Source organism: Apium graveolens, chromosome 7, assembly GCF_009905375.1.
Source record: "Apium graveolens cultivar Ventura chromosome 7, ASM990537v1, whole genome shotgun sequence".
NCBI classification, from domain to species: domain Eukaryota; kingdom Viridiplantae; phylum Streptophyta; class Magnoliopsida; order Apiales; family Apiaceae; genus Apium; species Apium graveolens.
The window spans coordinates 51,905,522-51,929,913 of NC_133653.1; the positions used below are offsets into that span (position 1 = coordinate 51,905,522).

At 32.7% G+C, this 24,392-nt stretch overlaps 1 protein-coding gene across 2 annotated transcripts; it reads left to right on the plus strand.

Annotated features, from left to right (window-relative positions):
- The first annotated feature begins 14,152 nt into the window (after positions 1 to 14,152).
- On the plus strand, positions 14,153 to 16,820 carry LOC141670699 (protein DEHYDRATION-INDUCED 19 homolog 6-like). Of its 2 annotated transcripts, XM_074476653.1 has the most exons (4): positions 14,153 to 14,581; positions 14,674 to 14,816; positions 16,048 to 16,130; positions 16,337 to 16,820. In XM_074476653.1, exons 1-3 carry the CDS (start codon positions 14,506 to 14,508, stop codon positions 16,096 to 16,098), a joined length of 270 nt encoding a protein of 89 aa, XP_074332754.1. In that variant the 5' UTR covers positions 14,153 to 14,505; the 3' UTR covers positions 16,099 to 16,130; positions 16,337 to 16,820. The 2 variants fall into 2 exon arrangements, with proteins under 2 accessions (XP_074332754.1, XP_074332753.1); XM_074476652.1 differs by lacking the exon at positions 16,337 to 16,820 and having other exon boundaries at positions 14,154 to 14,581; positions 16,048 to 16,131.
- The last annotated feature ends 7,572 nt before the right edge of the window (positions 16,821 to 24,392 follow it).

Sequence of the window (24,392 nt, forward strand, 5' to 3'; positions counted from 1 at the left end):
AAGTTTTCCAGTGCACTAAAGTTCTCATTTAGGTGACCCTGCAAAACCAGTATCATCAAATTGCTATTTTCTAGCACCAACAAAGTATAAAAATTAATGTTACAAACTTTCTAGAAAGTGTAATATAAAAAGAATACACAATGATACACAATTATAATAAATAATCACAAATTAATTGTCAGATTTTTCCCTGCATACATAGGAATATATTATCAAAAAATAACACCATAAAGAATTGCAAACTGACCTTGTTTACAGGCATAATACATATATACCGAGTATTTTCATCCTCATAATGTATGTGTTCCATAACAGTACAAAGAGACTTCTCTCTTAACTTCTTCCCAGGCCAATTCATTAAGAAAGGTTCCACAACCTTATGCAGAGTTCTCCAAAGTATATCCTGTATGAGAGGGTGGGGATAGTACAGATCTTCCTGCAGAAACATTACAGATAAGAATAAAATGCCACCTACATTTCAAATCACTTTATCCAGTTTCACTTGTAATTCAGAACTGAACATTTTCTTATATGTTCAGTTAACAAGTCAATATTGCCGAAGCCCTACAATGCACTAGCAGCCAGATTTTTTTTTTCAAAATCAACCAGATATTTAGTTCTTCTAGTAATTCTAGAAAACCTAATGGTGTAACATCAATTATGAGTTTGAGAATGACGCATTTATATTGGGCAAGAGAGAGCGTATAAAGTCACTGAAAAGAAAGCAAATGATAATGGCCACTACTAGACTCGCAACAAGTTAAACCACAACCCTTATTTCCGCCAACATCGACAACAAGCAAGAACTCACAAAGTTCTGAAATTCATACTTCTAAATTATCAAGTAAGCTCAAAATCAAGGCATACCTCTTCCTTTAACAAATTATTAAGTTCAAATTTACAATCAACCAGTCGTCTAAGATCCGAATATCAACAACCAAAACCAACCCATCTGTCTGCTCGAAATAATTCCTCCAGTAAGACCTTATAGTCTTCTGCCCCCCACCATCCCATTTATTAAGCACATACCTACAAAGACCAAACCAAGTCAAAAAACTACCTACATTACAAAATCACAACAATGCGCACCATATGTTCGATAAAATGTCTAAAGAAAAAGAAAACAACATACATGCTATAAGTAATAGTCTTAATATTAAAGCCAAGATTAGGGCTAATAACACCTGTGTCTTCACCATTAAGCTTCAAAATAATGGTGGTCTTTCCTGAATTATCTAGTCCTCTACATTAAAAGAAGAATATACCTCCAGGGTCTTCAATGTTTCAAAACCTCAATGCTCCAACCTCCTGATGCTCCAAAACGTCTACCTCCAGATGCTCCAATCTCCGGATGCTCAATTTTAAGTTTAATTTGCTCTAATTTGAAGCTTCAAATCTTGAATTAGAATTGGGGCTAAAATTAGGGTTTCAGCGAAAAGAGAGAAAAGACGGTAAGAAGATGAGAGATGAGATGAGAGGTAAGAAGACTAAGAGAGAAGTAGGGGAGATATGAGAGAGATATGAGAGGTGAGAGAGACGAGAGAGATGGGGGTCGGGGTAGAGATGAGGGTCGCGGGAGTTATTTTGGAAAGGTGGGGGGAATAAGGTTAGTGAAATTTTTGTTAAAATTATAGGAGGGAAGAAAGTGTACTGAAACCGGGAAAAAATGGCAAGTAATTTTTATTATTTTTAAAAAGGCCATAGACAACGGTTAACAAAATCAACCGATGTCAAAGTTAAAAGCATATTTGTGGACTTTTTAATTTCTGAACATAGACAACGGCTACAAAGTGAAACCGATGTCATTATTTGTATTGAACATCGTTTTTTACAAAACCGATGTTAAACTGCATTTTAACATCGGGTGCAATACATGCCGATGTCTAAGCATCGATGTCATGTCTACTATTTCTAGTAGTGCGTGCCAATATATCTTGGACTTATCTTGTATAGCAAACAATTGCTGAGATTAAAACTTTATTTTCGATCCAACTTAGAAGAAGAGTTTAATAAATTCCCCCCCCCCCCGCATTCGTTGTAGAGCGCATCCCTTCTTGGAGAGAATCAAATTCAAAATCAACAGTCTTGGATAAGAGTTTGTGTAACACCCCCAAATCCGGGGTCGGGGATCCGGGTTGTCACGAGTTCCATTTCCCTTAATAACACTCAATCTTAATAAATAATCAACTATTCTGTACTGTGACCCCACAATAAACACACACACCACAAGTTATAGTCTCAGAGATGAATATCCAAAAGTAACACGAGTTATTTTATTCCAAATTATATGCCATTACACCTTAAAAGGGTTTCTGAATAGATTTACATTTCTTTGCCATTATTACAATTGATAAAGATACATAAGTCTGGTACATCAAAAGTTGAAAGCCTAGCCTATTGGTAGTTCCTACCTCAGCTACAACGACATCAACGCCTATAGGAAACTGCGGAACGTTTCCTATCCGCTCGCGAATTGAGAGCTTGGTCCTGTTCATCTTTTCTATCTGTTGTTGTGTGATGAAAGAAGAAAGCAAGGGTGAGCACCAAGCCCACCAAAATAATATGTATAATGATTAACAATATATGAGCCCTCTCATAGTACTCATAAAAGTCTTGGTCAAAAGAAATGGACCAATTTTGTTATCTTAATGCGATGAAGTCGCAAAATATTCAGTATATATATATATACTTTTCAAAATCTTGGAAGTCCTCTTCCATGCATAATATACACAGAGTTCCAGTTTATAACTTTATAAAACTATCGTTGTGAGGTGATCTCATATATCTAACCTTGTCTCAACGTTTTTCTGAAAATCTTTGACATGCATAAGATAATCATTTGCTACATATAAGTTTAAAAGAGGAAGTTACAAGATACTCCAATATACTTATATCTGAATAGTACTTGAACTACCACCGTTCAAGTTATAATCAGTTTCAAAAGTTCGTCACCCAGATGAGACTACAAGATCAGACTTGAATAGATTCAATCCTTGAAATATCATTATAAATAATGAAGTTATGACATACTTCATTAAGTCCCGATATATATATATACCTATATATATATACATTTCATACACTGCTTGAAAACCTCTGTTATGAAAATTATAAACACTACAAGGAAAACAAGCTTCAACAACGGTTTATGTCCGTTGTCTGATACCCTATTTTTCCGTTGACTATTGAGCCGCCGTCTGTTAGTTGGATCAGACAACGGCTAAAAAACATTGTCTGAGATTATACAGACAATGATTATGGATTAAGCCCGTTGTATTACATCCAGAAAAGACAATGTTTTTTGCTTGTTTTCGTCGTAACAAGCGACATTACTCAGGGATTCTCACAAACTCAGAAAACCGTTGTGTAAGGTATAACATTAAAACCAATCGTACAACATTTATTGTTGTATAAACGTTGTTGTGTATTCAGATAGACAACAAAAATGAAATTGAGCTCGTAGAACTCTTGTAATAAATTTCTACACACAACAGTTTTGGATTTTAATGTATGGCATGATCAGATACATACAACTGTTTATTTGTCCAAACGTATTGCATGAATACCTTTGATACAATATCTTAATATTATATAGACAATGGTTTACTAGTGTTGTGAGAGTTAATTTTGCACCAAAGTTTTATGTTCGAAAGCATTGTTTTAGTATTAAAGACATGATATTTTAATGAAGCTTGGTTGGTAAAAGCGTTGTCTTACACAAAATATAACAAGTAATCAAATGAAATTAACTTTGCAATTCTAAACAAAAGTTCTAAAGTTAATCCATGATCGAAAATCACAGCAACATAGTTATACAAAAGCTAAAAGCATATTGATATCACTGCCTTCATGAGTCTAAGATTTCTACTACAAATTAAAGAAAATATAGAGTCTACAAGGATTTTTAGCTTCTCTTCACGTCTTCCGCAAGAGCTATGTTGTCCTTGCAATATCATTACAGCATGTGATAGGCAATTTCCCAATCTGGAGAAAACAATCTTCAACATAAATTGACAACATAATTACATAATTACATAATTACAACATAATTACATATAACATAATTACATAGAAAATCATTTATCCTCGTGAAAAACTTTTGGATGTGATTGACCTAAATGATCAGAATAGCTATATGATCAGAGAGAACAATAAACAGATTGTTTGGTAATGAGGAGAGCACTACAAAAGAATACAATTATAGGTGAACAAGAAATAAGTTTTGTCTGGTTCATAATTCTTGGGGGTTTCAAAAATAGGTAGGTTCTTAATAGGAACAATGATATTATTAGTTCTCTCTGATCCGGGGCTTGTTCAATGAGGTTTAGGCGTTTAGCCTTTTATTAACATACACAAGCTGATGTCATATTGGTCAAAAAATAGAAGTTCAAGGAGATTGAATAATTTCTTTTACATGCAAAAGGATTGAAATTGGAGACTACAACTCCATCAAAATTTTGCTCAGAGCATGCATGCAAAAAATCAACTATACTACCAATTACCAGGCATTTACCATGGATATGAACTTCTGAGATTCATGCTAACAAATATTGATCGGAAGGAGAATTAGACCAGAGAAGAAAATAAGCACAAAAGAGAAAGAGAGAAAGATAAAAAGAGGACACCGTTTTCTTACTGTCAATCTTTGTCAGGAAAATGATGGAAGAACACGAGCTTTTAATAAAGAAAGCAGACCTTTGATCCAAGCCCTAACTATAAATTAGAGTATGGGCACTTAGTGGTGTCAAATTACAATTCCCTGTGCTAGTTCTCCTACCAGAATATGTGCCCATATCCTAAGTGGTCCAACATTAACTTTGCACCAAGTGGAAAAGATTATTATGTTACCTTGAAAGCAAAAGAACATAGACTATGGGCATTGCTCTTCTAAAGAATCGGATCATAGAGAATACCTAATCAAGTAAGAACTCTGAATCCACCGTCCAAGTCTTATTGCATCAAACTATCCCCAGAAATTGACGAGTATTCTGGATATAAGCAAGAGGAGTAAACATCATGTAAAGCTGAAAGTTGCCTAATAATATGATTATACAAGAGAGTATATTTGGAAAGAAAGTAATTTCCCTCAATAGAGTGTTACATAAACAAACTTCATCGACAATTTATCTTTAAAAACAAACTGCAATGAAGAACGATCACAATCTTAAAGATTACTTGAATGACACTGTCAAGTTGGTGAAGCCAGTACTAGTATTATGCTCCTTACTTTTGCTTTTTACTGAATATATCTTATGCACTTGTAAAAGGAAGAAAGATTACCTCTTTTTGAGATGCAATGACAGAAGTGAATATTCATGTCTGCCACCTTTCATAATAGGAGTCACAGTAATGTCTCCAACTTAATCAGATAGAGTTTATTAGAGAAATTAGGCAACCATATACACTTACAACAGTTTGAGTAGAGGAGAGAAAATGCCTCCAATACAGGGCTAGTAAAGATTGACACAATGAATCTGAAGAAAGAATACTTAAAGAGTACAAATATATGACTGCATGTGTTCCTGAAATCACATCCTATACCTGCAATTGCAAACATTGTCCAAAACTATAGGCTGATAGAAGAATGTAAAGAGTTGTATGAGTATTTTGATTAGTCTAATTCCATTTCAAATGGAGCTCAACACTTTAAAGAGCGTTGATCAATATTTCATTCTTCCATCTGTGCAATACAACTTAAGTTAAACAGCTAATTCATTCCAACTGAAGTAACTACCCAGTTTCAGACCAATAATCATACCAAAAATCCCTTCTTTAGCCTTTTGGCTGATAATCATAACCAAATTTCACTAATTCTTGCGACCTCAAAAAACTTAAATGTAACAAAATGTGCAACATACCCATATTACTATCTCTCCTTATTTGTCTTTCATTCACCTTTCAAATACATGTGTCATATACACACGCGACGTTCCATTTTATTCTTCTTAACCTCCCGTAAGAGATACAATATTTAACGATTACACTAACACTTTGGTGGTACACACGTTCCATTATAAACAACTTTAATTTCAGTCCCGAACCTCCATAATTTTCAAATTTTGACAAAATTAACACCTACTAATCACGTTACACGTATATACTCCAGTCCCGGGAACATAACAAATCACTTACATCTTAAATCACACAGAAACAAACCTACACAAATCATCAAAACACTCAATTTTCTTCTTGAGCTTCAATTTTCCCCTCCACATCCCCTTTACTTACTTGTACGAAGAAAATAAGAACTAAAATCAGCACAAAATAAGAACTAAAATGAGAGAGAGTAAGACAGAGAGAAAGAGAGAGAGAGAGAGAGAGTGTGATACCTCAAAATTAAAGACAAGCACCTTCCATTGAATCCATAAATAAGCCCTAAAGCCTTAGGGGGAGAGTAGAGGGGGAGAAAGAGAGGGGGAGAGGGAAGGGGAGAGACCACAACCTAAATCAAAACTCAATAGGACCACAATCTTCTTTGGAATACCAACATTCACACCACACATAAAAATCCACAAAATAACAGAAAGATTTTACAAACATATCTAAAACGCAAAATTCAAAAAGTGAAAACACGAAAAATCATGAAACCTAACTCAATTCAAGCAGCTGAGATCCTTCGGATCGGAAATGGAAGCACAAACAGCGGACGTCTATGAAGTTAATTCGTCATTCAGAGTGTAATTAGTGTTTGAAATATTAGAGGTGGATTGAAAGGGTTAGGAGGGAGAGAGAGAGAGAGATTTAGATTTGTGTACTTTGGTGTTTTATGTTTACGGAGAAGGAGATGAAATGGGGGCATGGGAGGGGGAGGGGGAGGGGGAGTGGGAGGGGGAAGCGGGTAATGAAAAGAAAAAAAGGGGAAATGAAAAGTTGAAGGAGGGAAACCAATTATAACAAGAAAACTCGATAAATAAATATTGTATATTTATAAATTTTTTATAAATAGATTTAAGAAATTATTTTTATAAAATAATATAAAATAAATTTGAATGTTTTTAATATTTTAATATGACAAAAACTAATATATTTTTATATTCGTTGTCGAGCGGGGTACTTTTACCGGATTTTTCTAATCCTGACATGCAAAATGAATTTCAAATTTTTTAATAATTTTTTCATATGACTAAAACTGATATATCCTAACATCCGTACGGTTGGATCGTCAAAAAATCATTTTAAAAATTAATCTTGTAAATCAGGAACGAGTCTCGTTGTCGGGAGGAGTACTTTTACCAGATTTTTCTAATCCTGACATGCAAGATGAATTTCAAATTTTTTAATAATTTTTTCTTATGACTAAAATCGATATATCTTAACATCCGTACGGTTGGATCGTCGAAAAATTATTTTTAAAAAATTAATCCTGTAAATCGTGAACGAGTCTCGTTGTCGGGAGGGGTACTTTTACCAGATTTTTCTAATCCTGACATGCAAAATGAATTTCAAATTTTTTAATAATTTTTTCATATGACTAAAATTGATATATTTTTAACATCCGTACGGTTGCATCGTCGAAAAATCATTTTAAAAATTAATCCTGTAAATCGGGAATGAGTCTCATTGTTGGGAGGGGTACTTTTACCAGATTTTTCTAATCCTGGCATGCAAAATGAATTTCAAATTTTTTAATAATTTTTTCTTATGACTAAAATCGATATATCTTAACATCCGTACGGTTGGATCGTCGAAAAATCATTTTAAAAAATTAATCCTGTAAATCGGGAACGAGTCTCCTTGTCGGGAGGGGTACTTTTACCAGATTTTTCTAATCCTGACATGCAAAATGAATTTCAAATTTTTTAATAATTTTTTCTTATGACTAAAATCGATATATCTTAACATCCGTACGGTTGGATCATCGAAAAATCATTTTAAAAGTTTAATCCTGTAAATCGGGAAAGAGTCTCGTTGTCGGGAGGGGTCCTTTTACCAGATTTTTCTAATCCTGACATTCGAGATGAATTTAAAATTTTTTAATACTTTTTTCATGTGACTAAAATGAGTATTTCTTAACATCCGTACGGTTGGATCCTCTAAAAAATCATTAAAAAAATTTATCTTTTTCATCAGGTATGAAAAAACTCTAGTACGAGGCAACACCCAACAGTTTTTTATGAAAAAGTCTTGTCTGAAATAAATTGTGACAACAGTTTTTTTGAAAAAAACCGTTGTCTTAGATGTTCAACTTTTTTAAATCTGACGGCTGATATTAAATCTACTTTTAATCAACGGCTCTTATTATATCAACTTAACAATCTAAGTGAACATTTATAATATACACGTTATATCCTCATCAATGTGATTATCTGTTGATGCTATTAATATTTGTGTAACGTCTAGTACTAATAGGTAAAAGAATTCAAAAATCTATGAAAAAGATTATTTCAAATCTTAATACACACAAATTAATTTAGTGTAAGTTATTGGTTACTCATATAAATTAATTAACGGTGGCATATAAATTTTCCGAAAAAAATTTAAAACTAGTAAAAATATAGACAACGGTTTTTTTTTAAAATCATGTTGTGGTAAGTTACTTTACATAAGTGTTTTTCAGGAAATATCGTTGTTGGAATTCTACAACAGTTTTTTCTTTAAGACTGTTGTAGTATTACATATTTTACAACAGATTATAAATATCGATAACGGTTGTCTAACTCTTACAAGTGTTTTATTTTAAAAAAACTTGTATAAGGTAGATTAATACAACGTGCTTTGTCGAAAAACACTTGTTTGGATTGAACAATTAACAATGTAAACTTGAAGCACTTGTGATTATTTTTTTTATTAATTATAAAGTAGATAATTAAACTATTTTGAAATATAAAATTTAAATATTTAATCTAGATAAAAGTGGATTTAATTAGAGTTTGTTGTTTTTAAAAAATTTAAAATGAATTGTCTGGAAATTATTTTTTTTGAAATTATTACTATTTTTATTGTAATAAACTAGACAACGATTTATTTGAATATTTTGTTGTGCAACACGTTTTTAAATTTAGTAAGAAAGACAACGGTTTTAAGAATTAGACTATTGTCTCATATTGGTGACATACAATATATGTAAAACACTTGTCTATCAGGTATCATTTAGACAACACCTAATTTGTACATTGTGTGATTCGAGCTTAAATAACTAGTAGAAAAAACACTTGTCTCATTTCCACAACCGTTAAACAAGACGTTATCTCAATCATTTTCAGACAATGTATTTTAAAAATCGTTGTACAATTTTACTCATTTGCACAACATCACTTTAGAAAGGGTTGTCTGTCTTCATCAACTAGACAATGGATTTTAAAGCGTTGTAGTAATACTAAAGCCTTCCCATTCACACAACATCTTAATTTTGAAAACACTTGTCTGATTTGTTTTACTAGACAACATTTTTTTATCGCTTGTAGTAATTAACGTCAGACAACGCCAATTTTTTGGTTGCAAAAAAACCATTGTATGAAAAATTCGGGCAACACTTCTTTGGTTGAGTGTTGTCTAATCGGTGTTGTCTGATTGCGTTTTTCTTGTAGTGAAACAGAGTTACAATATCCAATGAATTTTGGAAAGAAAAGAATTTTGGCATAAACCTGATATCTTGCTGATCAGGCAAAGATACCAATAAGTAACCTTTTCTACTAGTAGATGGATGAATCCCCCACCGGTCATCACCCTGGCCACATAAGGACCTTGTGCTGGACCGCCACCCGGCCTCTTACGCGTTGATGGACTGCCACCCAGCCCCTTATACTTTGATAGACCGTACCCCGACCTGTCGCTTATGCCGACTCAATTAGATGGACTTACTTCCCGAACGTTGGGTAAGTAATCAATTCATTTATCAAAGCAGCAACCTTGTTGCGAATATAAAAGATCTTAAATATAAAAATGAGTTTTGGGGTCCGCTCTAACTTTTAAAAATCATTTTTAAGACTCGAAAACACTTTAAAGAGTGTTTGGAATAATGCTGATTTAATAAAGTAAATCAGTCCCAATATATTAAAAAATATCTCAATATTATTATTTAAATAATATTCCCATTAAGAATAATCTTTATACGAATAATTGAAGTAGAAGTTGTTAGACTTATACTTCAAAATGAGTATTAGATAACCAAAGATATACGTATACGAAAGTACTATCTTTATTTGAATAATCAAAAATAAGTTTGATTATCGACACCTTATTCGTTAATAAAATAAAGTATATATCTCAGAAAATAATCGGAGTCATAGATCCTCAAATGAATATTCAAATAATATTCAATAAATAATATAAACTGAGTCATAAGCCCTCGAATGAATATTCGAAATAATATTCATTAAATAAAATAAACTGAGTCTTAAGCCCTCGAATGAATATTCGAAATAATATTCATTAAATAAAATAAAATTATCGAATAATCCTTATTCGATTAATAGTTTTAAAAACTATATCAATATATATATATATAAATATATATTATACTCGGGAGCCTCGCCTCCCGGTTTTAGAAAAGTTCACCTTTTGATCCCCTATACTAAGGGTATACTCAAATACCGCTTATCTCTAGCATAGATATTATGCAACTATAAGCATTGAACCAATAGATATATAAATCAAGAATATGAAACATGCATGCATATATAGCATATCACATGCTACAATATATCGCAAGAATTTGCTAATAACAAATATGCATTTATCGCAAGATCATACACATACACATATACATCACAACAACAGTTATATGGTAGAAAACTTGCTTGAGTGCTCTCGGATGGACTTAAGCTTAGAGTGGGTCCGATAACCTATGAACAACAACATAAGTCGGAATTAAACCCCGGTCGCTTAAGAAACTAGACTTTAACCATTTAGAGTCCTAACGTTCGCTTTCGCGCTTAACGATTTACTTAAGTCGCTCGAGTACCCTCGGCTCCACCATTTTTAATAAATTAACCATTAAGGGTTTTAAGGCGATTCTTTTGCGAGTACCTTACCAACTACCTAATCCACTTAACATAATTGTTTCATACTCCAATTAGCCCTTTAAGGTCTTTAACCTATGTTTCAAATTAAGGCTAGGGGTAATGATTCGTTCGCGAAATGTCGTTACTTAAAACGGCCGTTTCTCCTAAACCGTACATCAGAATCAAACGAACCACATATCAAAACGAAGCTCGTAACATGAAATCTCTAAACATGGCAATGGTCAAAACTTAGCAGGGAGTTCTCGGGTCCTAATGTTATGAACAAAAGCAGTCTAAAGTAAATCGGACATTACGACAGCTATGTTTACGCGATTTCCCAATTTTATACCATTCCAATTCAACCACCAATCAATCCCAATTCATTCATACAACCAACATCCATCCACACTACATCATAACAGCCCCAATCAACTCAATATTAACAATTTATACTTATTCTTAAACTTGAATTTAAACTATACTTAAGTCCTTTAACCAATTAATAAGATTTCAACATCCAATTTACCACAATTCCAACCCAAACTCTAATTATGCAAGCATCAAGCTACTCTTTACCATAACTATCAAAATCATCCTAATATACAAAGTAAAGCTAGGGTTTGGAGATGTTATACCTTCCTTGAAGCTTTTAATCAATGAAAGATCCTTGGAATGCCCATGGAAGCCTTGATCTATGCTTAAGCTACCTTGAACTTTTATAAACAAATCAAGAAAACCAAAGTTATTTCTTGAAGGTTACTATTCACCATCTTCTTCCTTGATTTATTGGAAGAGATTGTGAAGGAATTAGAAGCTTAAACTTATAGGATATCCATATCTATGTACAAGGAACCTTAGATAATTACCTTGTGATTTAACAATGCTTGGAACTTGATTTTTGATTTTTCTTCCTTTGAAAAGAAGAAAAAGCCGAGAGCAATGTTGAAGGAATGAAATAATTTTGTGTTTGCTTTGATTTGTTTTGCCTAGCTTGGTTGTTTTTGTTTTGTTTTTGGGTAATTACCTTTCTAGACTTGACTTTGTGTGGTTTTAAATCAACCACATCTCCTTCCCCTTAGGTCATGCTTATGTCATGCTTATGATGTCATCATCTCTTACTTGCCCTCTTCTTATTGGTTGGATGGCCTCATCATCCCTAACCTCCTTGATTAACTTCCTAATTGTTTGCCTAATGACCGCTGATCTGTTATACGGTTCGCTTTCGTTTATCGTTTGAGGGATCATACCAGAGATCTTATTACTTGGGTTTCCTTAACCTTGCTCAATACATTATATTCCTTTTATGATACTCTCTTATAATCCTTTAATTTAAATCCTTTTTATCCTGTTACCTTATACTCAATTTTTTCCGTATCTAGTGGATTTCTGGGAAAAATCAAAGTATTCGGAATTGGATTCTGACGATCTTTACATACACTTATATGTCATATAGAATGCCAATAAAATCTCAGAATATCCATAAAAGAACCCCTACCTAGTGTGGCATGAAAAATTTTCTCATTCAGCAAAAACACTATTCATAAGGGTTACAAAAATTTTCCAAAAATTGGGCTTATTACAGTTTGTCATGAGCATAAAGAATGTTGAGCATTGAGTTAATGGCATCCAGAGACTGAAAAACATGCTTATTGAAGAGTTCATATGGATCCCTCATTATACTGACTTGGGATGTGAGAGAAACCGAGAATTCAACAAAAAAAAGTGTTGGTTTAAGGAAGCAGTGGCTTCAGAGTTTTCATTCAACTTAACAAGAAGAAAATTTAAAATATTACTGGTATCCTGGTCAAAAGGGTCTGAAGCATAGTTGAAAGACTTGGGTAAACCGTCAAAAACACGGTGAGAATCATCAAATAATAACCCATTAGAATAAGAAAGGACCAAATTATTAATAGTCAAGGTAGACATATCAAACATAGTAACAATCTTATTAAACTGAACATAAGGAGTCAAGAAACGAAAATACTCAAAAACTTTTGTTAATAAAACTGGATAAGGCAAATGCATGGATTCATGACTAAAGCAGTGACTAATGTTATGAGTAATCAAAGAAGCAATATCACATGGAGTCTTTTTTACAAACACAGACAATAAAATATTATCTGGAAAGGTGACTCGATCATGACCATTCTTATGAGGAAGGACATTTGAATGAAACAATTTAAACAAAAGTAGAGAGATGAGAATTAATTCAGATACTAGAGGTTTGATGGATGAAGAAATAAAATTGACACTGAAAATGGTCTTCAATTGCTCCTCATATTGCAAGTCAGGAATGTTTTTGAATTCCTGATGAGTAGTGTAAGGACATGGACCCTTGTTAGAAACATCAGTAATCCAAGATAGAAGATCCGCCTTGAAACAAATTGGAATTCCTTGAACTTCAGAGAAAATTATATTGCGTTAAAAGAGTCAAAATTTTGCATAAAACTCTTTCACTAGATTTGGATAGATCACCTATGATGGAGACAATTGAACAACGCCGATCTGATTGAGAAGCTCCAAATCACACAATTGTTCTTTTAAAATCGACTTAGAAAAAACCTTAGAACCGCTTGGTTTTGCATGCACTGAAGAAGATTCTTGAGAAGTATGGTTAGAGACCTCGTAATCATGGTTACCCACACATCATCATTTGGAACCGGAAGCCGCAATGTTAGGGGTTTTATGACCGAGGGAATGGGAACGAGTATTGTTAGTATGTTAACAATGTATATCACTACCCCATAGATTGCATACTGCAACATTTTAACTTGTGGTTGCAAAGAAAAGCGTTACAGTAGACTTATACACAAATGTCTATCGCAACCCCTCTTTTTCTGATGTTGCCATAACAATGTGTTACCGATATAGCATAAATGAATTAATAATTGAAATATTTTATTTATTTTTTAAAAGTTAATAATATTAGTGGACTAATTTACAAAATTATATTAATAAATTGAATGTTTTATAAAACTTAACAAGTGATCATTAATTAATGGATTTATTTACAATATTTATATATTGCTGAATTTTATTTATCTTTCATAATTATTTGCTACAATAATATATATTAAAAGAAAAGTGAAATTAAAAATTTAAATTTCAACAAATAAAATTGGGTCGGGTTATTTATTTAGAATAGAAGTTGGGCCAAGAGTAGAAATTTATGGGCCGAAGATGAAAATTGGAGAGAGTTGAAATTTTAACAAAAAATTAGGGCGGTTTCGGACAAAGAGAAACTCACACTCTCATACTGACATTTCAAACTCACACCCTCTCTATTTTCGAGCTCAAGATCTGGGGTTTTCAACTTGTTCATCTCGGGTTTTAAGATTCACAAAGGCTTACTCTTGAAGTCTCATCTTGGGTTTCAGCTTATTTGGGTTGTTTAATTAGGGTTCTGATAGGGAGTATCAAATGAAGTTTACAATGAAATTGAATTAGGGTCATCAATTGGGGATTTACAGATGGAGCCCGTATATTTCCAATTATCTTCGTTTCTCTCATCTTCTCTTTCTCAGTATATCTTCTTCTCTGTACATGATTAAATTATCAAACCATGGACGCTGATTCTTGGAGCGCTCGTCTTCCTTCAGCTTCAAAAAGATACCAATCTGCTCTACACTCTCGATCTGGTAAACTTTAATTATCTTGAATCTCTATTTTTTTATTGAAAAAGTCTTGATTTTTGGTGATATGTGAGGTGAAAGTTTTGATATTTATGTAGATATGTTCATGGGGTTTGAAGAAATTGAGGGAGATGATGATATTAGGGAAGAGTATCCGTGCCTGTTTTGTTCCGAATATTTTGATATTGTGGGCTTGTGTTGTCATATTGATGATGAGCATCCTGTAGAGGCTAAGAATGGGGTACTTTCCTTTTACATTTTTTTACTTGTTTATGTTGATGATCACTTTATGCCTTGATTAATTCTAAAAGTTCTTTAATTTGTATTCGTCGTATTTGAAGACAATTGAATGAACTAACCGGTGACAAGAAGACTTCGTTTGCTGAATTGCACAAGGTTACTGATCATAAAGGCATTGGTTTATATAATATATAGTTGTACATTCAGTTGGCCGAGTTCATATGTAGTAAATAGTAATACATTTGCCACACTTTATGCATTATGTTACTTTGCTTCCAGGAATGTTATCTTCTTTCTGGTTTTTTATACTTGGATTTAAAAGTTCATTTTTCTGCTTACAAACTATTTAATTTCCATCAACACAGGTCTCTACTTTGTCAAGGAAAAATGTTTGCTTTGTTATGTTTATGGATGCAATTACTCTGTGCACACTTTACACTTTATGGACCTATCCTGAGCAATTCTAACATCTAGACTCCATAATTTACATGTTATAGTTAACTTGCATTTGTTCACTAGTTTAAACATTACATTATCCATTTATGGATGAAATGTCATCACAAATTTATGATTGGACAATGTTGTGCTTATTATAGAGAATTCTTGGTGTAATAATTCAAAACTGGTAATGTTGTACGTTTTCATGAACTCATAAATATAGAGAAGGGTGTTGTTTATTATTCTTTAATTTCATGAGTACTTGGGGAGATCTATTTCACTGGAAAGGAAATCTTTTAAGGTAATTAAGAAAGATTATAAATTATATCCCCTTCTTAAACAGAACTAGAAAAAGATCATTAATCATATCATATATATCTCTTTATTTAGTATAAAGTGGGTATTTGTCAATCTCTAAATCAAGTCACTAGTTAAGTATGGGAAAGTCACAGATGCCGAGAACCCACACCATATATGATGATCTATGCATTTTTATAATTAGAAACATAATAAATAATTACATCCTGACCTTCATATATTGGTGCCAGAAAACATAGTTACATAAGAATAAACTACTACCACAAACAACTAATGTAATTGCTAATTTAATGTATTATACAGTCTTATATAGTGATATTATCTTAAACAACTAATGAGGTGATTTCAAAATAGTTATTTATTGCCAATGTAATCAAAGGTGTAGTTTTCCGGTCCTTAATCTATTTTGTTTCAGCTTATAACAAGCTAAGTTTCAGTTTTCTAATAATTACATAACATACATCTTTTTGATGCAGACCTTCAAGGAAAACTTGATACATTTGAAGCTGATCTGCCTAGAAAGTTGAATGTATTGTGTGGGTTCTTTTACTACATAAAGGTAACATGTATTGTATTTAGTGATAACTTTCTTCGAAAGTTGAAGGTATTGTGTGGGTTCTATTATGCTGTTTTATTATTATCTTAATATTAACTGATAAAATTCCTCCATGGCTCTATCTATACAATAGAGGAAATATATACACACATATATGTTTATGTGTATGATCACATATATCGCATTAAATCTATCTTCTAACTAAGCAGGAGAAAAAAATCCATAGTGGAGAAGCAACCATGTCCAAGACTTGGGTGATCTAACTGGAGAAGGAAACATTGAGAGTATGCTTTCAGTCGAGATGGAATTAAAGGAGCTGGTTGTCGAATGTTAGATGATCTTGTTAGCTTGATTTTTTATGTAGGTTCAAGAGATGGAGCTGCTTATACAAAAAGTTGAAGAGAATGTTCTACCCAGTCAGAAGCGTTCTAGCAGCATTATCATTCTACTTTGTTTTTCTCAGTACTAGGATGTTTAAATTTTGAAGTATGTAAATTTAACTTATTAAAACTTTCACTTTTGTTTTTTGGTTGGTAGACAATTGGTGGTATAAGGATGGTAGTATGGTGATGGTGAAGGTAGTGGTGTTTATTTGGGATAACTGATGTTATGGTTGGTAGATTGGTTGATTGTGTTGGTTTTAAAACTATGGTCTTATTTATTGGCATGCCAATTTATAAACAGTTTCTTGCATTTTTTTTTGTAAAAGTGTTGCAATAGGACTTTTTAGTGTTGTTAATAATCAGCATAAAATGTTACAAAAAACACTAAGAACGTTACAAAAAAAATTAGAAAATATTACAAAAGGGTTGTATCAATACCCCACAAATGGGGCTCACATGTGGGGCCCACATGTGGGGCCCACAATATTATATTGATAGCCCAAACTCTGTTGTAACACTTTTCAAGTCCTATTGCAACCCCACTGGTGTTGCAATAGCATGTTTCTGTAACGGATAACCAAGGGTTGGAATAGGGTGTCCCCGGGGTTGCAAAAAACTCTATTGTAACGTTTAAAATTGTAACCCCAAAAAAGAGCCGCAATAGCCTTTGTTTGGCCTTTAGCAACGCTTTTTTGGCCTTTAGTAACGGTTTCTTGGGGTTGCGGAATCAAATCTATGGCATAGTGTATTGTTAGAGAAGAAGATGAAAGAGAGACTGGGATTATAGAGAAATATGAAAAAGAAGAGGATATAGATGAAGAGAGGTTTATAAAGAACAAAACTAAGAGAGGTGGAAGTTAAATAGAAGTAAATAAAGTAAAGATAGAATTGAAAGAGTTAACATAAAAATAGGAAATGTATTTGAAAACCAATATACATGCACAAGAACCGAGAATAAAGGGGAAGTAATATGTCACATTACAAGATTCACTTAATCTTGATGCATGCAATTCGGAGTCAACAAGCAAAAAAATCAAAAAATTTTAAAAAAATTAAAACAAATTGAAACACTCGAATAAAATAAATGAAAATAAAGGAAAAAAATATCCGGACAATAATTCATGAAATAAATGAACATGAGAAATCAAATAAAACATACAAAGAGTACATACCAAGTTCTTTATGTATGAGACAAAGTCTATCTTCATCGAAAGGCTTAGTAAAGCTATCTGCACGCTGTTTCTCAGTAGATATATAAATAAGCTCAATATTACCCTTAGAAATATTATCTCGTATAAAATAGTGATGAACACCAATATGCTTAGTACCAGAATGCATGACATGCTTTTTAGAGATATTAATTGCAGAAGTATTATCATGATAAATACCAAAATCCTCCAAAGTTTGTTGCATCCACAAAATTTGAGCACAACAACTACTAGCTGCTATATATTCATTTTCTATAGCAGAGAGTTCTACGAATGTTTAATTTACTGTGCCATGCAACTAAATAATCACCTAAAATTTCACAAGCACCACTCGTACTTTTTCTATCAACTTGTGACCCTGCATAGTCAGCATCTGAAAAACCAATTAAATCAAAGGATGATGTGCTTTATAGAATAATTCAAATCGCTCGTACCTTTCAAATATTTTAAAATATGCTTAACAACATTCAAATGAGATTATTTACATTGAGACTGAAAATGAGCACATAAGCATATAATATACATAATGTCCGAACGAGAGGCAATTGAATATAAAAATGATCCAATCATATCTCGAAATTTAGTGACATCTACAGATGTACCTTGTTCATCCTTAGTGAGCTTAACAGAAGTACTCATAGGTGTAGCCTTAGGAGTAAAATGTTCAAGAGTAAATCTTTTGAGTAGATCATTAATATATTTACCTTGGTGAATAAAAGTTCCTGCAGCAGATCGATTAATTTGTAACCCAAGGATATACTAAAGTTCACCCATTAAACTCATGTCAAACTCTTTAAGCATGCAATTAGAAAACTACTTATATAAAGACTCATTAGGGGATCCAAACACAATATCATCTACATAAACTCGATCAAATAAAAAATGATCATGTTTATGAAAAATAAAGAAAGTTGGATCTAGTGTACCATGAATGAAACCGTTGTTTACTAGAAATTGACTGAGACGCTCATACCAATACCGAGGGGACTTTCTTAATCCATAAACTGATTTTTTAAGCCTGAATATATAGTTAGGATATTTTTCATGAACAAAACCTGGAGGCTGCTTGACGTAGACTTCTTCCTTGAGATGGTCATTGAGAAATGTTCTTTTGACATCTATTTGATAAAGCGTTAATTTCATGTGAGCTGGAAATGCCATAAGAATACAAATAACTTCTAAATGAGCTATTAGGGCATAAGTTTGGTCGTAATTGAAAACCCAACCGGTACCAATGACCTTGGCATCCTTAGGAGGTGGGATGAGTTCCTAAACATCACAATGCTTGATTTGATTCAGTTCTTCCTGCATAGCAACTGACCAATGTTCATCTTCAATAGCTTGTTGAGCATTTTTAGGTTCAAACTAAGCAACAAAAGCCTAGAAACTACAGAAATTTTGAAGTCTGTTTCGAGTTGAGATTCTTTGATCTAAATTTATAAGAACATTGTCCGGAGGATGATTTTTCACTGTTCTGGAAAATTTTGGAAGATGAATATTACTCTTTTCTTCATCATTAGTATTGTCTTCCTGGAAATGAATAGGGGTTGTTTATTTTAAATGAGAATGTCCTATTTTTCTTGTGAAGATTTATCCAATGGAGAAGTGGTGAAATCAATTAAATATTTGTTAGGAGTCCTTCGGGAACCAGAAGAATGATCTCAGCCATGAGGAGAGTCTAAAGAATCTCCAGAATACCAAGATGAGCTAGGTGAATCTTGACTGCCAGATTTATCTGAAAGAGACTGACTCTTTTGAAAAAGAGGTTATCTTATTTGGGAATGAGAGGATAGATCAGCAGCATCTTCTTCAATTTAAGAAATATTACGAGTATATTCATGAAAGCAATATTGATATATTCTTCCACTTTGTTCTTGAGAAAATTATAGACACGATGATCCTTGTTTGTAGTAGAATATTCCAAGAAAATTCCTTCCATCGATCTTGGATCAAATTTGCCTTTAGTATTCTGAGTATCTAAAATAAAACATTTTGAACCAAATACTCGAAAGTAGCTAATGTTATGAGTATTTTTCTTAAGCAACTTATAAGGAGTTTTAAGCATAATAGGTTGAATAAGTTCTCGATTTAAAACATAACAAGAAGTGTGTACCGTTTGTGCTCAAAATTTATGTGGTAGCTTACTCTCAAGAAGTAGAGTTCTAGCAGTTTCCTATAGTTTCTTGTTCTTCCATTCAACTACTCTATTCGGTTAAGGAGTACGTGGAGCTAAAAATTCATTAGTATTTCCTCTAGATTTGCAATATGTAATGAAGTCTTTCTCAAATTCTCCTCCATGATCACTACGAATTGCTTTGAGCTTAAAAGAATACTTGGTCTTGAGATTAGTAATTAGATCTTTAAACTCAAAAAAAAGCTTCATTTTTAGTACGTACAAATAATATCCAATTAAAACGAGAATAGTCATCAACTATAACAAAATCATAATTCCTACCTCTTAAATCTAATATCGTTCAGGACCAAAAATATCTACATGAAGTAGCTGTAATGGATCAGTAGTTAAAACTCTATTCTTAGCAATAAAGAAAGTTTTCACATATTTACCAACATGACAAGCTGAACAAGGTTCCACCTTCTTATACTTGAGCTTTTGTAGACCTCATACAAGATCATGAGATGATAATTTACGAAGCAAGTCCATATGTACATGACCGAGACGCCTATTCCAGAGATTTTATTGTTCTTGAATAGAAGCAAGACATATTTATTCATGATGTTCATCAAAATCTAAGAAAAAAATGTTTCCCTTTCTTTTGGAAACTAAGGTAAATTCGTTAGCTTTAATACCAATTTAACAAACATCCTTATCAAAATTAACCTTATGACCAGCATAAGTAAGTTGACTTACATTAATAAGATTATATTTTAAACCATCAACCGAATTAACCTTATTAATAGCAAATTTATCATTACCAATGGTAACTTTAACAATGATCCGAGCAGTGTTAAAATCACAAATTATAACTTGACTCCCTCTTTAGCTTCGAGTGGGAAAAACTTGGACTTTTCACTAGTCATGTGACGAGAGTATCCACTATCAATTATCCATTTTATACGAGGAACATAGACTTTCAAGCACACCTCATCATTATCACTTTTTTAAGCATATTTCATTAATGACTTGAAAGAGATTCAATCGGGACAAACCCCCAACTAATCATGCAACCAGGTTCAAAAACAAATAGAGCTAAATAATTAGCCATTTTGTTCCCGGATTGCTTAACAAACTAAATACAAATATTCCAAAAAAAGTAAATATTCGATTCATATTGCAGTGTTCAGAGGACTCAGTTGCAACAACTGAGTTTAGAGGCCTCATGTTATGAACAAATATTTTTTGTGAGAGGTGAGCACATGTGATTTTCACCACCGTTCCAAATGCACCCAGCTATCTACCTGCTGGACACCAGCTATAGACCTGCCGAAAATTTTGTTGATGCGAGATATCCGGATCTCCCAATACACCATCCAATTCATTTTCAACACAACCACCACATCACAAAAAGCGAGACACGTCGTACAAAGCGAGACAATCAAACACACAAATAATAAACTTAAACAGAACAATACGAAAAAACCCAAAATTCAAAAATCTCCGAATAACACCAAATTGTAATATGTTGTTAGACCAGAGATTTTGAATCCAAAAACATAATTTTATTATAAAATTCAAGCTCTTACCTTAGTAGATCTGAAAACTAAAGTGAAGAACTGTAATGGATTTTTCGAGTTTTGTAAAATAAATCTCGATTTTATTAAAGAAAAAGTGAATAAAAGGAGAAGATGAAGATGAATATGGAGATATAGATGGGTAGAAAGGGTGAAAAAGAAGGTAGGGTCAATATTCACATCAGAATCATCACCACTCCATGTAAGCAATGTTTTCTTCTTAGATTTGAGCTTGTAAAAGTCTTTCTTGAAATGGCCCTTTTTCCTGCATTCGAAGCATACATCCTTGCTTGAGTTGGTCATGCTTTCGTTGCTGGGATTAGACTTGAAGTCTTTATTTGGAAATTGAGATTTCATAGGTCGTTTAGATGCATTCCGTTTAGTAAGAAATTTGTGAAATTTCTTGATCAGAAGAGCAATTTCCTTATTAGAACCGTCAAAAGATTCATCTCCATCTGCATTAAGATCAAACATCTTTTCCGAGTAGCATCAGCTTCTTCATCATATATGCGTAATTGATTCTTGAATTCTTCCTATTCACTAAAGAGTGAACGAGTATTTTATACTAGAAGAAACAGTTGAATCCTGCACTATGGTGACCTTAGAAGCAAATTTCTTTGGCATAGGCCTCAAAATTTTTCTATTGATTTCGGATTAAGGAATAATCCTTTCCAATCAAGTATTTATTCTTAAAATATTACAAAAAAACTACCATGTCAATTTACTTTATTCTTAAAATATTTTTAAAAATAGTGTGCACCCAAAATTAAGTATTTGAGTTTTTTTGATGATATTGGAGATTTTATCAACTTTCAATCAAGTTTCACAAAAAGAGTATTTTCACAAAAAAAAATTAAAAAATTTGGAATTTTTATAAATAAAAAAAAAACTTTTTTGCAATCTTCTTAAAATATGATAGTATTTTTGTAAAATCTGTGTGAATTTAAATATTTTTTTAAAAAACCCCAATAAGAAGTTTTAAGTAGTTAAATAACATAGTAGACAAGGCATTTGTGTTAAACACCTAAAATAAATTACTAATGGTTAGGGCAACCTGCACATTCAGTCGCCTCCTCCACCTCTCCATCTAACACTGATCATAACCAATACATAGATTAGATACACAAAATGCCTTCACAAAACACTCCACCTGGCTCACATGATACTGAGCACAACGGTGAAGATTTTTCCGAACAACAAAATGAGATTGTCCAATACTAGCCTAAAACACAACATTCTGGTTCGTATATTACATAAGCTTTAGGATATTTGTTTGATTCAATTAAGATTTGTTTATTTTGATTTGTGTCTTGGTTTAAAGATATACATGTTATCATTTAGACACGCACATAGTTTTGCTTGTTTTCTATTGTGATGGTTGTTTTTTCAGATTCACATGGAAGTGCGGCTATTTGCGGTGACAGTGATGAGTATGCGTTCTTCTTTATATATGTATATTTAATTTTTTTCTCACGGTCTGCTTGACTTTCAAATACTTTGTTTGTTAGTTTTCTAATTTATTGCTAATGCACTCTTTGAAATTAGTTATTGGCCTTAAATTGGAATGTATATATATGTTTTCCAATATTTGTAATTTTAGGGTATGACTATCATTTGTTTTGATTTTTATATGGATTTTTATATCCATTTGATAGGTTTAAGTTTTTTATTAAAAAGGTGAATTTGGGTATTATTTTTCTGCTCATATTATTTTCCTTAATCTACTGTTTTACACTTGATATGCCTAATGGATAAGTATTTGAAGATACAATACATGTTTTTTTTGTCAACTTTAGTTGAATTACTTTTCAAGTGGGCAAGAGACCAGGATTTTGAAGCTCACAAACTTTGTGGCATAGTGAAGATGATGTTAATTGAATCATTAAAAATTGGCAAATAAGCAAAATATTTAGAAAGGATCGAACTTCATACAAAAAATCTGTCCACATTGAGGTATTCCTATTTCTCACCATCCCTTTAATTTGTATCTTGTCCAGTAAAATTATAGTATAACCCTTAATGAAGTCTTAACATCAAGCAAGATGAGACATGATAAAGTTATTCCTTTCGAATATCAGTTATAAATGTTGAATGTTGTTGAACACATAATAAACATTTAAATTTGATGTTAACAATTATAAATGTGCATGAATGTTTGTGCAATATTTGGTCTTCTGTATGTTGTGATTACCTATAAAAAATAAATGGCCTGCTATATATGTATAGTTTTAGTTTTCTATCAACCGTGTTTTGAGGTATTCTTTATCGTGGGATGTCAAAGTCTATGTTGAACACATGTCTCGTGTCTGTCTTTATATCAGTGTCTATTGGCATTGATCAACAAGAAGAAAGTCATCACGACGAGCAATCGGAAAAGAGCAACGACACAAGGAAATCGAAGCACAGAAAGTCCAGATCAAGGATTGAGATAATTGAGCCAGTCAAGAAGGAACTACAAGAAGTAAAAGATATGATTCAAAGAATTCCTGGTGTTCCAAGACCTCTCAAAAAGTCAAACCCGATGAGCTATGTTGATTCTCCTTTCGCAGAATATAACGCCTATATCGAGATTCCGAAATGATTTACGGTACCTCATACGAAACAGTATGCTGGGTCGACGGATCCTCAAGAACATATTTCTCAATACAAACAACGAATGTTTACGGTATCCATATCTGGAGAATACAAGGAGCCTTGAAAGTGTAAAGGCTTTGGATCAACATGAAGTTGACTTGTTTTACAATGGTTCGTGGGGTTACCATATGGGAGCGTCCAAACGTTTGCTGGATTAGAGGACTCGTTTAATTTACAGTTCACAAGTAGCAGGCAATTTGATAATACTACAAGTGATTTATACAAGGTTTATCAGAAGTATAGAGAACCCCTCAGAGACTACTTGACCAGGTTTAACAGAGAAAAGGCCACTATAAAAAAATGTGACACCCCTACGATAATTGAGGCATTTAGGAGAGGATTAGAAAGAG

Coding starts and splice junctions, on each gene's coding strand:
- LOC141670699 (XM_074476653.1), top strand. CDS start 14,506: ATGGACGCTGATTCTTGGAGCGCTCGTCTTCCTTCAGCTTCAAAAAGA. Junction 14,582..14,673: donor TGCTCTACACTCTCGATCTG/GTAAACTTTAAT, acceptor ATATTTATGTAG/ATATGTTCATGGGGTTTGAA. Junction 14,817..16,047: donor CTGTAGAGGCTAAGAATGGG/GTACTTTCCTTT, acceptor TTTTTGATGCAG/ACCTTCAAGGAAAACTTGAT.